Source organism: Lissotriton helveticus, chromosome 2_1 (assembly GCF_964261635.1).
Source record: "Lissotriton helveticus chromosome 2_1, aLisHel1.1, whole genome shotgun sequence".
In the NCBI taxonomy this organism is placed as follows: Eukaryota; Metazoa; Chordata; class Amphibia; order Caudata; family Salamandridae; genus Lissotriton; species Lissotriton helveticus.
The window spans coordinates 517498929-517517657 of NC_136059.1; the positions used below are offsets into that span (position 1 = coordinate 517498929).

Consider the following 18729-nt stretch of genomic DNA (forward strand, 5'->3'; position numbering starts at 1 on the left):
TTCCCCGCCTCTGCCAGTCACCGCGACCCCGCTCGGCCGCTCCTCTGCCACTTCGGCTATGCCTCCGCCTCACCTCGATATTGGTACGGGGGGCCGCCGCTTCTCAGGGACCGTTGCTGGAGTCACCGGCCGCCATCTTGGTAAAGGCGGCCGGTCACCGGCAGTGTCCCGCGTCTCTCCTGGATACCATCTACTCGTCGGCGGCTGGCTCCCCGGGGCTGTTCTGTCTGCGCTACGCCGTCGCTTGCCCCCGTCGTACCTAGCGGGCTGTAGATGGGTACTTAGGCACCCCGATGTCGGTCAAGCGCCGCAGCCGCCATCTTGTCCGCTCATGGACACACCGGACGGCAATTCTCGGTTTGCTCGGACCCTGGCTCTGGTTCGCCGCTCCAGCATTGCCCACAGCGTCTGTGGTGTCTGGGCTACCGCTGGAAATAGTTGGTATTCCGCGGGGCAAAGTTTGAAGTCGGATTACTGTGCCGCTCGGCAGGAGCTTTGGCAAGGTACGTCTAAGCCGCCATGCCGCTGGCCACGCCCCCTACTCCCTCCTCTTCTTAATACCCAATAAGGATGGGTCCATCCTACCTATCCTAGACATTCAGCTGCTGAACCAATGCATTCTGTCAGAGCATTTTGACTTGACCTCTCGCAGGATAGCATCCTGCTGCTCTGACAAGGGGGCTTCATGGCAGTACTGGACTTAAGTCGCCAACTTCGATTATTTCTCCATCATCATGCCCAAAACAGTAACTCTGCTTTGTGGCAAGTGGTCGGCACTACCAGTTCGAAGTTTTACTCTTCAGGGTCACCCCAGCTCCAAGGGTGTTCTCAAAATGTTTGAAAAGTGGTATCCCTGCATCTGCGCAGAAATGCTATACCCATCTTTACATAGCTAGACTGGCTTATCAAGAGTAGCAGTACTCCACCTAGTACACATTCAAATAGTAGTGTCCTTACTCGATCAGTTAGGATTCACAATTAGCGCGAAAATGTCCCACGTTTGGCACCAATTGATCCAGCCCTTCCTATGGTCCACTCTAAATGTTGTCATTGGAAAGCATATAGAGGGTGATGGCGTTCCAAAAGTTGCTGGCTCTTTTTCAGATAGCCTGTCCTCTTACTGAATAGATGGTAATGAAGTTGTTGGGGATGATGGCTTCTTGCTTTGCCATAGTGCTGTGCACCAGTTTGCACAGGCGCTCACTTCTGGAGTGCCTTGCGAGGCAAACGTCACAAGCGGAAGATCAATGGAAGTTTTGGTGAAGGCCAAAACTCTGCACATAGATTCCTTACTCATGTGGTTGGGAGCTTACCTCCACCACATGACTGTTCAGGTCTCTTGAGGCCCACTATATCAGGATTGGCACATCGACTACCTAGAGCTCTTGGCCATCCATCAAGCCCTAATGGGTTCCTACAAACTCATGCAGGGCAAAACAGTTGTATAAAGATGGACCGCATACTGGCCTTGTACTACATCCAGAAACGAGTGACATCCCCTCCCCCAACTGTTTGTGCTCACCCCAGAAAATTGTCATTGAGCTTTTTGCAACAACATTCATCAGTTAGCAGAGCATCTGCTGAAGGCAGATAACAGTTTTGTGTTCACACTAAGCAGAAAACATTAAGAAGTCAATGAATGGCAACTGAATCCTCCAGAGGGCCCACAACTATTTACCTACGCGCCACCCCTGAAAACTCAAAATGCCAAAGCATTGACTCCAGGTACCTCTGCCCACAAATATTGGGTAATACATTATGTATGGACTGGTCCATAATATTTACTTAAGCTTTTGCTCCTCTCCCATTTATTACACATGTGGCGAGGAACAAAAGACCGGTATCCACGACTCTCATCCTAGAGGTACCAACCAGGGCCATTGAAAAACTGTTCTGAAGCTGGACCTTCTTACTGGGCACCAGGTTCTTCTCAGAAAACCAGGTTCCAAACAACTTAACCTAGCAGTTTGGTACCAGAGGTGCTATCATTCTGTAACCTCAAGGTCCCAGAGGAATGCATGCACATTCTGTGCGCGATGTGCAAGCCCACTGCACATTGTCTGCTATGCAGCAAAGAGGAAAGGGTTACTCCTTCCTAAAAGGCGCTGTGCAAGACATGATCTTCTACCTGTTACATCTCTAAAGGCTGGAATAGCATCCACCTCCATGCTTTTACATGGCTGCAGTATTAACATACATACAAAACAGGGAACGTACCTTCCTTTTCAAAATACCTGTTGTTCAAGCCTTCATGGAAGGCCTCAAAATGGTTATACCACCCAGAACTAGTAGTTAAAATCATGTAAAATCATAGACCGGTCTAAGTTCTTCCATGTGACGTTAAATGCATACAATCCAGCTATGCCAAGGACATGTGCACACTATCTGTGCCTACTAAGGAATGTTTCACCACCAAGAAGGAAGCCACTGTGGCATTCCTAGGTAACATCCCTTTGGAAGTGGACTGTAAAGCGGTCACTTGCTCAGCTCCTCATGTTCACAAGACACTACTGTGATTCAAGCCCCTCAACAGGCTTTAGTTGGCCAAACTGTGTTAAAAACAGTATTGCAAACATCTGTGTCGGTTCGCTAGCCAACGCTTTGGGAAGAAATTGCTTTACTGAGTATGCAGATTATCTGTATCTAGAGCCACTCATCCAATGAATATCTGTTTATACGTGTAGTGCTGTAGATTCACATGCACTCATCCTCTTCCCCAGAAGCCAGCAATTATCTTTCTCCCTTTTTCAACTTGCATTTCACGATGCACAGTTCACCTGTCTTCCAATGTAGACTCCATTTACACTACTCACCTGTTGAATGGAAAACAGTCTGAAGTGAAGGCTTTGTCCTGGTGCATTGTTGATTTAAGGAGGAGTCACAACAAATCTAGTGATTTCAAAACCTCTAGAAAGATAAACATGTTGCAAAATTCTGGGCCCTAGTCTCAATGAGAGGAGTATGCAGAACACGTGATTCAATAGGACTGCACGCTGCAAACAGATGGCTACAGTCAGTAAATTTGCCTTTTTTCTCTGTTGTAAGTAAGACCATATCCTATTACTTTACTGCTTCAGAGACCAAATAAAACATTGTCTCTAAACTGCCACCTTATTTCAATGGTTGATTGGGATAGCTGGCATTACATTAACGACACTGGAAGAGTTGGGCGCCAAATTCTCAATTCCTGCCTAACATGTATTTCTAAAATGTTGAAATTGAGAACTGTTGTAAGTTTATTTATTATCTCATAGTTTGATTAATTGTGGCCATTTCAAATGTTAAAATAATTTGTTGGCAACATAATAAGTCCTGTGTTCTTTCTTTGGGAACAGAAATATATTTCTTGGCGAAACATTTTCCAGTTACATCAGTGTACATAATGACAGTAATCAAGTTGTGAAGGACATACTAGTTAAGGTAAGATTTGCATTTTACATTGTGTAAACATTGAAGGTTTTTCTAAAAGTGTCTTGCTCAGTTAGTGTTGATTGTTCTGCAGGTATCTTGTGTAAATATATGTAATCTGAAATTACTTCATATGTGGCTCCATAAGACTGCTTCCGGGTACTGTACAACATGGGTAGTATGTCTGAGGGCAGGGAGAATGTCATACCACCAAGTTAGGTGAGTCCTATAGGAAAGGTTGAGGTTTAAGCATACAAATATTGTATCAAACCGTACCCTTCACAGGCATAATTGAATATAAGGAGTTCTTATAGTTCAGTAAGATATTTTTAAGCCTTAAACATTGCGTGTTAAAATGGACTCGAGTCAGCACTTCCAGTTACCTTTCCATTAAGAGCAAACTAAGTGCCAGATGTGCTAAGCCATTTTGCGGTCACTAAGCCAGCAATTCACAAAATCACAGGGTTTGCGATGAAAACATTTCTTTTTTTAATGTCCTAAACCTATTTTGTGATTTAGTGACAGGTTAACTATTTGCAAGATGGGTTAGTAAAGGCATAACAAATCTCTATTTCGGATGCGGCGTATTTAGGGGTCGCATGTATCAGTGGTTTGTGACCACACTATTAGTTGCAAACCAGTGATAGTTTACCAACTTCTCAAAGGAGGTGGTAACCCATTCATCTAATGTAGTTATGAATGTGTACAAAATGGAATTAGGGACAACTTTTAATTTTTTTAATTTTTTTTAGAGTACTTTATATGTAATCCTAGGCATTTTGGTCTGTTGATCCCATTAGGCTACCATCCCTGTGATGGCATCCAATCAGAGTACGTCACCATTTGCAATTTACCTCATGAATAGTAATGAGGTAGGTTGAATTGCATCCCTCTGAACGGTGATTTTGAAAAACTGACGTAGGAGTTCATAGGTTGGTTTGCAAAAAGATAGCGCACAATTTACGACCACTGTTTGCCAATCAGTTCTTTATACATCAGATCAGCAATGTGTTTTTTTTTATTTTCAACCCGTGTATCTGTTAGTTTTTTGGGTGATAACAGCTCTTTGTTTCATCAGTTTATACATTTCCCAGTCCATAATTAATGCACCAAACCAACACGGTTGGTGTCCCATGTTGCACTTACTACTATATAAACTGTGGATAAATGTCTTATTTGGGAATTAAAAAAGTAACCAATACAACTCTGGCAATATTCTCTTTGTAATCTAGAGGAAAAAGAACTAATAGTCCAACTTTATTGCATAAACAGTTACATTTCCTCAGAGTCACAGACCAAGGGTCCACCTCAAGTGTACACTTAAGAATTTAAAACACAATAACTGAAAGTAAGTTTCCTTTTGAAAACATCATATGCTACAAGACTTCATTCTCGCAATTACATTACCCAGTGTCCTAACTGTTTAATCACACTTTATTTTATGCATGTAAAGCTTTTATCAGAGTATCTAGATCAAGTTGGCTCAGGAACTGTCATTTGCACGCGGAGACTGCTCTTTCTTCACCTGTAAATTTGTTGGTAAGAATTGAGAGTACATCAGCTATGAAGAAATAAAATGCTCAAGTGGAAAGAACGCACCTTCAAATTCTTTTTACAATGTGGTTCACCTACGCGAGTCATTCTTGTTTGATGTCTCACTCTAGTTTTTCATTGACTTTTTAGTGAAATACTTACCTTTTTTTTCTGCCTACACATTCATTATTGTTGTAGCTTTTCCTCTGACAACAATCTGTACACATACAGTGAGTTCATGGCAAATATGATTGACAGGCAGGGGACAATAGGAAACCATTGGTAGTCTGTTTTTGTTAGCTATCCTGTGCTATTACGTGCCCATGTAAACTCTACCAGGTTTGTCTGAAATTACAGGTTCGAGGCATATGAGCTGTAGATCATATGCGTTAGCATAGATCGCCATCTTGTGCTGGGTCTGGATGTTTGCACTTTATTTTTCTTCGAAGAAGTCTTTCCAGTCACGAGGTAGGTGAGTCCTCCTTTCAGTGATAGTGCGCATCGGCATTGACTCCATCCTCAGATTGTTTTTTTCCGCCATTGGGTTCGGATGTGTACTGCTGCGCTCCGGTATTCTTTTTGAACTCCTTCGACGCGCAATCCTCTACCCTCAACGGTATTGTCATCGATCGCGGTTCCCCATTCGACGCGCATTGTTTCAACTGAGAAAACCTTCGATCGGGAAACTAGAGGTGGGCCGTTGGGCCTACCCGTGATGACCGCGCTAGCAGTCGATGGAGCGGACTCCATTTAAACTATGTCCCGGGTGCCGTGCTAAATTTCCATGCACCGATTTGCACGAAGTCTGCAACCTCTGATTATCCCTGGAACAAAACGAAAAGGACTGTGACGCGTATCGATCGTTCCGATCGAAAAAGACAATTCGTGATCGTCAGGCTCAAGGCCACGAGATGCAACATCACAGCGGCTCCGTACTGGACATCTTCAGCGAAGATCGCGATATTCAACATCCAGTTGAAGGAGCCGAGGAAGAAGAACTGGTCTCCTTATCCGAAGCAGACTATGACAAGGAAGAAGAACAGCCAATCACTCCGGCTCAGTGAACCTTGAGTACTGATCCCCCTGTGCTCACTCAACATAAAACAAAGGCTCTGGTACCCCCTTTGCCTTCAGGCTCAGGTCGGCACTGACACAAAGTTTCAGATGCCCCGCTCTCCAGCCTGGCTAAGAAACATAAAGTGAAGCCTTCCGGCTCGGCCTCGAGCCAGCCCCATTCTGGTGCCGAACCAACACTTCGTCACCGAAACATAAGTTGAAGCATTTACTGATCACCACACCACCGGGACCAAAGATAACACCTTCGACACCGAAGACTTTGGAGCCGAAATCCTCCTCACCTGCAGGTTCGGAGCCGAAATCCTCCACACCTAAAGGCTCGGAGCCGAAATCCTCCACACCTACAGGTTCGGAGCCGAAATCCTCCTCACCTACAGGTTCGGAGCCGAAATCCTCCACGCCTACAGGTTCAGAGCCGAAATCCTCCACACCTAAAGGCTCGGAACTGAAACCTCTCGCACCGAAACAATTTGGTGCCGAAATCTTTATCACTGAAAGGCTCGGAGCCGAAACCTACCATGCACAAAAACTCGCAGCCTAAACCTTCGACACAAAAAGCGCCGGAGCCGAAACCTTGGTTGCTGAAATCGGCACATAAAGAAAAGGACACTCCATCCAAAGAGCCTCGGTCTGATGAATCACCTTTGGATCCAAAACAGAAAAGACTTGTCATTATCCCTCAAACAGGTCACATTCATGCAACTTCCTAAAAAACCGAAGATTGATCTCTCAGAGGACTCTCCTATACCTCTTAAGAAAAAAGACATGGGTACTAACCCTCTCCCCCTTACATTCCACCTCCCTCTCCTCCTCTTAATCCTAATTTCATTATCTCACCATCAAATTCACCACCACCTCCACTTTCACCTACTACACAGGATGACGATGATGGGTATGGGGATACGTACGAAGAGCAGGATATATCACAAGATAAGAGTATACCACAAGACACTGACCCATGGGAAAATTATGATGAGGAACCGGATACAGACAACGACCCTGACCTCTATCCCCTCCCCATCTAATGACAACATTGGATACATTCAGCTCATTAATAGAGCTGCTCAGTATCACGGGGTGGAAGAGGATTTCCTATTTGAGACACTCATTTATTCCTAAAGATCTACTCACACTTTACCAATGCTAAAAGGCATGTTAAAGCACACAGATGGGGTATTTAAAGACCTGGTTAGGGCAAGAATACTCACACCCAGAGTAGACAAGACATATAAACCGGCTCCTACCGATCCTGCTTACATCAAAGGTCAGTTGCCTTTGGACAGGTGAGGACCCCATCCCCTGACAAGGAGTCCAAGCTCATTGATGCCTCAGGTAAGAGAGTGGCTACACAGGCTGCAAATTATTGGCGTATTGCAAATGTGCAGGCTCTACTAGCACGCTTTGATGGGGCTCATTATGATGAGTTAAAAAACTCATGCAACACTTACCCGATCAGTACAAAGCAAATGCCATTGACCTTATCCAGGAGGGCAAACAAATCACTAATTTGTCCATTAAATGTGCACTAAATGCAGCAGACACTGTAGCTCATGCAGTAAATACTAGTGTGCTATTGCGCAGACATGCTTGGCTTAGGATTTCTGGATATAAACAGGAGGTACAATCCTCCATACTTAACCAGCCCTTTGATAAAAAACATCTTTTCGGCCAGCTGTCAATACCTCGCTGGAGAAAATGAAGGACACTGAGGCCGCAAAGTCTATGGGGGCTTTACAATTACCTACTAATAGGAGTTCCTTTTGCCCCTCCTTTTACAGGGGTGGTTCAAAGATGGTGTCCACTGAAAATCCCTCCTCCTCTTACAAGAGTAACAACCAATTCCCCTCTTCCCAAGGTTATTTTCAAGCAGGTTATAGAGGAAACAATAATAAGGGAAGAGGCAGAGGTAACTCTACACGCACATCCCCTGCCAACAAACAGTGACTTCCTTCCACTATCCCCCAATCATCCCACTCCTGCCGGGGGACGTCTCTCGCAATTCCTACCTGTCTTGAACTCAATCACCTCAGACAAGTGGGTAAAACAAATTATCCAGTATATTTACTGCCTGGAGCGTACCAGCACCTCCCCCAACTATTCTTCCAAGAACACATACAATGTCATCAGAGCATCTCACCCTCTTAAAACAAGAGGTTCTCTCTCTCTTGGAAAAACAGGCAATAGAACCAGTCCCATTACATAATCAAGGGACCAGAGTACACTCCCTGTATTTCTTAATTCCCAAAAAGGACGGCTCTCTCAAGCCTATATTGAACCTCAGACAGCTAAACCTCTGTATTCAGTCAGACCACTTCCACATGGTCACACTTCAACAGGTGCTCCCACTGCTTCAGCAAGGCGACTTTCTATCCACTCTAGACTTAAAGGATGCCTATTTCCATATCCCCATGTCCTAAATTAGTGTGCCTAAATTTAGAGTATCTTAAAATTAATTTAATATAGAAAATAGCTCAACAGTGGCGTTTAGAGAACCTCCCTCACCTAGTATGATATGCTTCATCATGGTCTCTCTTCATTTAGTACTGGAAACACCTCTGTAAAATGTTTCCTTTTTAAAAGTACCTCATTGTATGTGTTAACCCTCTGTATTATAATGTTCATTAATAGATCTTCTTCCTAGTCTATAATACATCAACATGTTCCTATACAAATTCCATTGGCCCTTGTGGGTCCGGTTTATTCATTTTTTTGTCAAATCTGTTTATTGGCATTTTGCATTTTACAGACATTACAATGCACATAAATATCCATACAATACATTACTGCGAGTATGTTTCGACAGTTAATTATGTAAAGCGTATTATGTCTCTTAGGTACTGCACTGTAGTGCGTGAACAGTCCCGCATCTAGCAGATGTGCCCGAGTGTATCCTTGAATCTAGACGGACCAGTGCGACCCAGCCCTACAGAAATGAGTTATATTTCAAACAGTAAAACTTTTAACTTAACTAATTCAAACAAGCACAGTGCGACATGATCATGAGCATACAGTAAATGTTGTCCCCCATCGCGTCCCAAGCCCTCTCCAGCCTCTCTCTCTCCCCCACCCGTTAAGGAGTCCTCCCCCCGCACCCACATGTCTCCAACTCCCGTTATTCCCCTGCACTGCAGCATCATGTATTGCACCAGGCGAGATGTCATGTATATTGCCCGCTGCGTGTGTCCCCCAGCCGTCAGTAGCCCCTACTAATCTCCTGCCATTCCTCCACTTGAGTGACTGCGACTCGGCAGAGCACCCAGGGGCAACAGACACCGCGGAGGATTTCCCTCCCAAAGACTCGTTTTGGAATAGCACGGGACCTCGTAGGCCCTTTTTTTTTTTTTTTTTTCCGCCGCAAGAAAAATTCCTTCCAAATGGAAATGAGGTGGACATAACGTGACAACCTGTATTAAACAGGAGACAAGCAAAACGAGGATCCATTCCAATACTTAAATTTCCCTGAAAAAAAACCCCGACCCATATGGGCGGTTGTGTGTTTAAATGTATATACCAGGCAAGCAAATGTATGTATTGTTAGTCCTGATGATGATCCCACAATATTGAGCATAAGGGATCGAAACGTCGACTTGTTTTTAGTGTTTTCACAGCCTCACTATTATGTCTGATTTACGCTGTGTCTAGCACTTGTATTGGCACTACTTTCAATCTCTACTGAATTACAAGTGGCCAACTATGCTCCTTCTTGCCTAAAAACTTTCCCTGTTTGTTCCCAATACGGTAAAGGACTGTGCCCTTCCACACCCCAATATTTGTTCTATTGTAAAAAATAAAATACCCTGTCCGGCTGGACAGTGGCCAATATAGCTCCCATTGTGGACTATTGTTTTATCTGATTCTGAATCTACATATTCTTGGGGACCACTGTTGTTTCTAGATTAAAGCTACCCACGGTCCCCGGATAACCGAATGGGTTCCCTTGTTGTTTCAAACATTCCTCCACTGGCAGCAATTCCTGCCGACTGTAGGGTATGAAGCATGCGTTCCCAGGATTCTGCCATAGGTTCCCTGGGGAGCCCCACTGTTTCCTCCTGCTGTATAGCCGTCCATTCCGCCCGAACCCATGCTTGAAGGGACAGGGTCCAAGCCTGCACGCTAGGTGGATCCCGCGCCTTCCACCGCTTGGTGAGGAGGCACGCTGCCACCACCATCCCCAAGTCTAGGAATCTGGACAAATCTTTTGGGGGCCTCTTAAAAACGTGTAGTAGAAATTCAGGCCAGTTACACAGAATGATGCGCCAGTACACTGCGCAAATGGGTCCGGTTTATTCATTATGGCTCTTTATTTTTTATTAGGTCACATAGATTTTTTAATTACAACAGATCAAGTCATCCCCCATAGTCCTGTTTGCTGTAAATATTAAATAATAGCTGCAAGCCTTTGTTATTTTTGTTTGATATATAGTGGAAAGGCAGACCAATGTGTATTGAAATAGACAAACGCGGAGTAACTTGAGGGGAAGGAGTGGTCAAGATTTAAGAAAAATGTACCTGAATTTGTACGATCTCTGTTTAACAGGCTATCACAACTGTTGTGATGCTCTGTTCTCTGCCACCCATTTAAGCATGCTTAAAACCAAACAGATCGTTCTTGAGTATGGGTTACGTTCTTCCCATTCATTTCATGTTGTCCATCTTTGACTTTTTGATAGATTAACATGCTTGTATCTTTCCCTGTTGTTGAAAGAGTCCCATGGTCATCTTCAAATAGCAATAAGAAAAGAAATAGAACTGTGCTTGCAAGTGCACTGGCTGTGTCTCTTTAGTAGCAAATCCGCTGCTTGGGGGAAAAAACGAACTCCTGCCAATAAAGTGAAAGTGCACTGAATTTTACTCCCACCAGAGGTTATCATACCACAGATTTTTTTATCTCAATTTGTGTGAGAGGTAGCCCCTTATACTCTGGCTTTTAAAATTAAACCAGAGTTTCTTTCTTCAGAAAGGTGTACTTGTTTTTCTTTAGCTAATATGTCATGAGACATTGAGAAGACATCTTAACCAAGAATTTGTTGCAACACCAGAGTGTTCAGCATCTTCTGTAACAGGTGTCTTCATAGCCTGTCAGACATACGGTAAGCTTGAGGTCCACATGGGTGACTCTAATAAGAGATGCATAGACTGCCTGTGTCCTAGCCATAAGCATAAGCACTGTAAACTATACAGGACTTTTTCTAACAGAAATGCCGAACAACCTAGAAGGCAGGCTGCTGAGATTGATTCAGAAAACCGAGAGCAAAGCTACCCCTTCATCAAAGGAAGAATCTGTATAAAGCACTCCACTATTACTTACCACAAAGACTCGGAAGCGGGAACATCAAGATCCTGAGAAACATCACAAGAAAGTGCACTCTTCAGAAGACTTTCATTCCTCCATTTCAAAAGCTGCAGAAAAAAAGCACTGAAGAACTCTATCAGGATCACAAAGTCCTTCTCTCGACAAAGAGCTTATTCCCTTATTTGCTGACAGTATTTCTCCACAGTATTAAAGCCCCATTCGGCACGGTTTCCATTGAACTAGACTTCTCTCCTGACTTCAGTGATAATGAGCTTGCTGATGAAGACTTGCATCTTTCCCACATCTTTGACAACACATCTGCCTTTAATGGGCTGAAGCTTCTGGACATCGACAAAATAGAGTCTGAGGCAGAAGGGCTGTGCGGGCGAGTGTATGGCCTAGTGCAATTAAAGGTCAAGTGCAACATTCGGGAGGGTCAAATTATCCAAGTGAACCAGGAAGAAGAGGAAGAACCACATCAGCCACAACTCCCCAAGGAAGTTCAATGGCAATATTTGGTCCAGCCCACCTATCAGCCTTTTGATGACCAAGTGTATCAATACAATTGTCCACACTATTACAGATATTATTATCCTATTGTTATCTAGATTCAGGTAAATATCACGAGCAAGTCATGCTTCGAGTTCCTATTGATGTGGTGAGAGATCTGCAACAATTGGTGAAGCACTGCGTCTCCTACCACCTCAAGTACTTTGCGAACAGACTACTCATACATAGCCCCCTTTTACTTCACACCATCACTGCAACCAATAGAGCCACCAACACAACACATCTTTCTGCGCCAATGGAAGTGGATACTATGGATGAACGGAATGATGAGGGTGAACTACAGGATGAACAGGACTCAAGGCATACAGGGGAATTGGATGATTATTTGTACTGGAGGTAGCACCACCTAACCCACCTTGTAAAGATTAGCCACCAGATGATTTAACCAAAGTCAATTCCTTGATTGAGAGAGTGCCACAATGTTTTGAATGTTCAGTTATGTCTAGGAGAACTGATTTTTGTGTTCCATTAAGGAAATTCATTTGATACATTCTTATCAGTCACAGTGGCCTAGAAGTACTTAAATTGATTCAAACCTATCACAGTCATAATTATCTCTCTTGTTCCACAGATGCACAAGCAATATAAGGCACCAAATTTATCCAGTATTATGGGTGTCTTTCATAGATTCACATGCCTGAATCATTCCCCGTCGTCGGAATGGGAGTCCCCGGTACATAAATAAAGTAATGTCCTATAGACATATAGAGAATAGAAGGCCTAAAGGCCTCACATTAGTAACATATCCATATCCTTTTGTAAAAAGGACCAAACTCTAGAAAAGAGCCAATCAGCTGCCACCTCCCTCTAGAACCCTCCTGGCAGGAGCCTCAGTCCCTCAGATTTTCTACCGCACGTTGTGCTAAGGGAGTCTCCCCTGAGCTCTGCTCAGGTTTGTTTCTTCACAGCTTTTTCCTCCGCATTTTGGATTATTTCCTCAAGTGAAAGCTATACACTATGGCTCACACTCCAAAGAAGGGTCTCTTTAGGGCCTGTGGCTCTTGTGGCAAGAAAAGGTTACACATTGATGATCAACATAAGGACTGCCTTTACTGCTTATACCCAGATCATACTGCTAAGGACTGCAAGGTATGTCGAACCTTTTCAACTAAGACCCTTAAAGATAGAGAAGGGCGCCTTCTAATCTGGCTCCAAAGGCTTAAGGATAGAGATAACTTGGATTCCTCTGAGGAGAGTGAGGGTTCTTCTGTCTCCTCAAGATTATCTCTGAAAAGGCCAAGGGTGGCTTCCCCTGGCCCCTTGGACACTCCTCAAAAGAAGATATCGAAAAAGTCTTCAGAGGCTATGTCAAAAACAGCTTCTGAGAAAGAGGTTCACACTTTCAAGAAGCCTGCACCGTCGACGACAACAATATCGTCCACGACATCTTCAGCGACGAAGAAAGCAGTGTCTCCTGCTTATGTGTCTACGTCGACGACGACGGTCTCGACGACGACGGCATCGTCATCATTATGTTCATTGACGACAATGACTCCATCGTCATCAGCGGGTAAGACTTTATCATCTACAATAGTTATCAAGAGATCGTCGCCGACGCCTAAGATCCCGTCGACGATAGCCTCGCCGACAACCGCGTCAACGACGAGATCATCACCATCGGCGGCGACACCGTCGACGAAGGCCTCGTCGTCGAAGGCACCGCCGACGAAGGCACCGTCGGCGAAGTCGACGTCGACGATGTCTTCGCCGACGGCGACTTCGTCGACGGTGCCTTCGAAGACACTGTCGACAAAGACACCGTCGACGATGGTACCGTCGACGCCAAGAACATCTATACCGTCGACGACGGCCCCGTCGACGACAGCTTCATCGCCTATGGGGGATGTATGATAAAGGATGTTCCCCCACCTATGTACCCTATGTACCCTCGCGAACCCTCAGATCTCTGGGCCAAAATCTGGCAGTTGTCCCGCGCTTTAGGCTGAGCAGAGCCGGTGGTCGCTCTTTTCGAGTGTTAGCGGCGAGGTGGTGGAACTCTCTAACCCCTCACACCCGGGCGCTTGATGACCTCCTGCAGTTTAGACGCGCCATCAAAACTATTTTATTTGCTTAGCCTTGAAAATATCGTTTTCTGCTGCTCCCTTTTTCTGGCTTTTAACGGATTTGTGTTTTGTGTTCCTTGTTAAGCGCCAGGACGCCCCTTTGCTGGGGCAGCTGTGCGCGATACAAATGTGAATAACATAACATAACTATGGCAACAGTCGACACTACTCAGTCGACGATCTCACCGTCGACGGGCCCATCGATGGTGATGGATTCTGGCTCCCAAACAGCTTCTGTGTGTCTAAAGATCACCAGGAAGACGCTGATGCCGGAGTTAACTTCTCCTAGCCGTGTGCAACAATTACCACCAGCATGTCTCCTTCAAGATGAGGATTCTGATGACGGGGATATGTTCCAGATGGCAACTAACCCCTCAGAACTGCATGTCAAATGCTAGAGCTCAGATGAGGAGGATGCTCAGGAAGAGGTAGTTCATCTACCACCTACACCTATGGTCTTTCTTCCTGCATCCCTAGTTACGGATCTGCATTACCTCATCCAGGATTACAAGCAGAGGTTTCCAGAATCTCCGGCTCCTCCAACTACCACGGCAGCTCCATCGCCAAGACCACGACCCCCACCCTTAACCATTCAAAAGGAACAGGTGGATTTGCCAGATCCTCGATCTTCTGATGAAGAAGAAGAGGAACAGCGAGAAGAAGGTGAATTGCAGGATGATCAATCTGTCCATGAGGACTGGGAGGATTATGTCATACCTTCTCCAGCATCTCCAGTGCCTGCAATTTCAGATTCTCCGCCGGTTGACATCGGCGGTTTCCACAATGTGGTGGAAAGGACCGCTAAATGCCTCCAAATTACTATGGATTCCCAGGAACAGGACTGTTTCCTGTACGATTTCAAGGAACCTCTCAAAAAATCAACGAGGTCCATTCCTATTATTGAATATCTTTGGACACAGGGGGTTCAGATTATGCAGAATCCCGCCTCTGTTTCGCCGGTGACCCCTTAATTGGACAAAAAGTACAAAGCTCCGAACATGGCACCGGCTTGTCTTACAGGTCATCCTAAACTGGTTTCGGTGGTGACGTAGTCGGCCCAAAAGAACAACAGAAATCCTTCATCTCCTTTATCGGCTCCGCCTGATAAAGATGGAAGAAAGTTGGACGACATTGGGAAACGGTTTTCCTCAATGCCAGCAATGACCGTCAAGGCAGCAAATGCCCTAGCGCTTCTTGGGCGTTATAATAGGCAATTGTGGGCAGATATGGCCCCATACCTGTCTGAATTACCTGACGCGTCCAAGGAGGATGTACAGAAAATTCTACTGGAGGGTGAAACATCAGCATCGGAGATGATAGATTGTGCAATGGACGTCGCTATGACAGGATTCCGCCAACTGACTGGAGCAGCGGTTTTGAGGCGCCAAGGATGGCTGAAAGCAACCTCATTCCGTCCTGAGGTGCAGACAAAGATTTTGGATATGCCATATGACGGCCAGCTATTGTTTGGCACCAAAATTGACGAGGCTCTACAAAATATAAAAAAGGACACTGATACTGCGAGAGCCTTGGGCAGACTCCAATATAAGAATAAGTCCTTTCGGGGAAACAGAGGAAGAGGTCAATCTTCCTACAAAGGAGGTTTTCAATACAGGTCCTCTTATTCTTCCAACCAGAGTAGACCACAGTATCAACAACGCCAGCAGCAACAAGGCCAACAATCCTCGTATGGAAAGTAGTCCTTTCGAGGTAGAGGACAAAGGAGAAACAACGGACTAAGACAATGACTTGTTTATTCAGCCAGTCCAAACTTCATCTCACTTATTAAAAATTGGAGGAAAAATTACCCATTTTCTGCAGAATTGGAAAGTAATTACTACGGACCGTTGGGTCCTTCAATTAATACAATTCGGCCATTCTATGGAATTTATACGCACCCCTCCTCAAACTCCACCTCGCCCAATGCATCACAAAAACCTGCGGCTGCTTCTACGAGAAATCTCTGTTATGCTACAGAAAGGAGCAATAGAGAAAGTACCTCCATCCCAAAGGGGGAAAGGATTTTATTCCCGTTTCTTTTTGATCCAGAAAAAAGAAAGAAAATGGAGGCTAATCCTGGACCTCAGGGCTCTCAACAAATTCCTGAAGAAGCAGTCGTTTCGCATGGTAACGATCCAGGAGGTCTTACATCTTCTGGAGGAAGGAGATTTCATGGCATCACTAGACTTACAGGACACTTACTTCCATATACCAATTCACAGGAATAAAAACCTAACTCAACAAGCAGGGAGGGACGTGCTCGCTGACACTCTCTCGCGAGTCGCAAAAAATCTGGAACTGGCTAATAACTAACAATGTAGTCCTACGGGCGGAATATGTCCCAGGCATGGAGAATGCAATCGCAGACTCGTTGAGCAGGCAGAAAACATCATCTCACGAGTGGGAGATAGATCGGAAGATCCTCAACCAGATCTTCTCCAGATGGGGCACGCCACAGATCGATCTCTTTGCTACGAGGATCATCGCCAAATGCCCATACTTCGCAAGTTGGCATCCCCAGTCAGGGTCTCTAGGGAATGCATTTTCCATCGCATGGCGCAACGTCTTTAGGTACGCTTTCTGCCATTCCCGATGCTTCCCAGAGTACTCAGGAAGATGAAAGTGGAGCCTTGCAGTCTCATTCTAATAGCCCCATCTTGGCCAAGACAGCATTGGTTCACAGAACTCCACCGTCTATCCCTGAAACCGCCGATCTGTCTGAAGCAGAGTCCGTCTCTGCTCACTATGAACAACCAGCAAGTTCAACATCCGGATCTGAAATCTCTCAAGTTAGCCGCCTGGCTCCTGAGTTCCGAGAATTTCGAAATTTGAATATTCCGCAGGACTGTAGAGACATCCTCGCCAGAGCACGAGCGGATAGCACCACCAAAACGTATTCCCTGAAATGGAAGAGGTTTCGTGTTTGGTGTGTAGGTCAAGGGATGCACCCTTTCTCTTCCTCACCGGAACAAGTTTTACCATACCTGTTACATCTGGCGAAGTCGGGCCTAGCCCACTCTTCCATTAAAGTTCACTTGGCTACAATAACCCGTTATAAGAGAACTTCAGTGGGTCCATCCCTCTGGTCAAACAGGTTGATCAAGCAATTTTTGAAGGGATTATACAGGTCTTTCCCTCTAGTAAGGATGTTGCCACCTACCTGGCGTCTGAATGTAGTTCTTAATCAGCTCATGAAGCATCCATTCGAGCCGGTGCACAGTGCTGAATTGAAGTACATCTCTTGGAAGACCGCGCTCCTTCTTGCGCTCACCTCTACAAGGAGGGTGAGTGAACTGCAAGCATTTACAGTTCAGGAACCTTTTCTGCAATTTAAAAATGACGGAGTGATTCTGAGTACCAATCCGAAGTTTATCCCAAAAGTTCCTTCAGATTTCCACCTTAATGAGCCTGTGGTTTTGCGTTCCTTCTTTCCAAATCCCAGTACAACTGCAGAGAGATCGTTGCATTCTTTGGATCTCAAGCGATGCTTAAAATTTTACCTTGACAAGACAAAAGCATTCAGGAAATCGAACCAACTATTTGTAGCTTACAGCAGACCTAGGAAGGGTCTCCCACTTTTTAAACAGAGTGTCTCACGCTGGATTTCTGCAACCATCTCTTTCTGTCATGAATAAGCAGGACAGCCACTACGCTCTAAGGTGCGAGCTCACTCCACAAGAGCTATGTCCACTTCTATGGCACTCTTTGCAGGGGTGTAAGTCATTGACATTTGCAGAGCGGCAACATGGATGTCGCCACATACCTTCACTAGGCATTACTGCCTGGACACGGAGCTTATGAAGGATGCAGCGGTGGGACAAGCATGACTACGCCATCTATTTCACTGAGGTGAGCCTTCTTTCATCCCTCCATCCTTCTCTTGCATGCACATTTCTTTACTGATATTTGTGGTTGGCGTCTATGGGCTGTTGCTAGTCGCTTGATATGTTATTATCTAATGACTTGTATATACTGTACCATCCGAAATGTGCTCTCTGCATTGCTTGCTACTCTGATTCAGGCATGTGAATCTATGAAAGACAACAACAAACGAAAGGACACTGTTCCCCAAGGTAGAGTAGAAAAGGTGTAACCAAGCAAAGCAAAAGAAAAGGGGAGACGCCAACGAAGGTAGGGGAATCCCCCTTTCGGAACTAAAACCCTCACACACCCAGCAAGCTAGGTGTCCTGCTTCATCATTTGGGTTCTGCTCCTCGTCAGACTGGCGCTGCAATGTCTGACGGGCTCCCAAAACTGGGGCTCTTTACTGGAGATCTTCTGTTCCTGCCAGTATGTGCATGTGGGTATGAGGGCTTTAGGGAAGTGTAGACAAGTGTAAGAGTGGGGATTAAAAAAGGTTAATAAATCCACGGCGAAATATTTAATAATGTGGTTTACTACCCTATTAAAAACAGTGAGGAGACTTATACACGCTGGTGCTAGGATCCAGCAGTGTGTAGTCTACCTAGCGGTCGACATGTTTCATGCAAGATGTGCAATTCGTCAGGACCTAAAGAAAATAAGTGAGTGCTACACAAAGAGGAAGGGGCAGATACTACCTTCCACTTGGAAGTATGATAGGCAGGCCAGATGGCCCTGCTGAATCTTAGTGGGACCTAGGAGAAAACAACAGACAGGATGCAAGGTAAACCTTCAGTGATGTCTGTCAGCTAAGATCACCACAGCTTGGTTATTGTACTACTACACAATTAAAAGGAATGACAAGGAGAAAAAGGACTGGAATAATAGCACAAGTGAGTATTGTCAACAAGGATTAAAGCAGAA

General features: G+C 45.1%; 1 protein-coding gene across 4 annotated transcripts in view; it reads left to right on the forward strand.

Annotated features, from left to right (window-relative positions):
• TRAPPC13 (trafficking protein particle complex subunit 13) overlaps positions 1-18729 on the forward strand; it is a 512549-nt gene that overhangs the window by 280139 nt on the left and 213681 nt on the right. For all 4 annotated transcript variants that reach the window (XM_078675160.1, XM_078675157.1, XM_078675158.1 and 1 more), the window contains exon 4: positions 3336-3420. In XM_078675160.1, coding sequence (XP_078531286.1) covers positions 3336-3420 — 85 coding nt within the window. The remainder of the gene's footprint in view (positions 1-3335; positions 3421-18729) is intronic.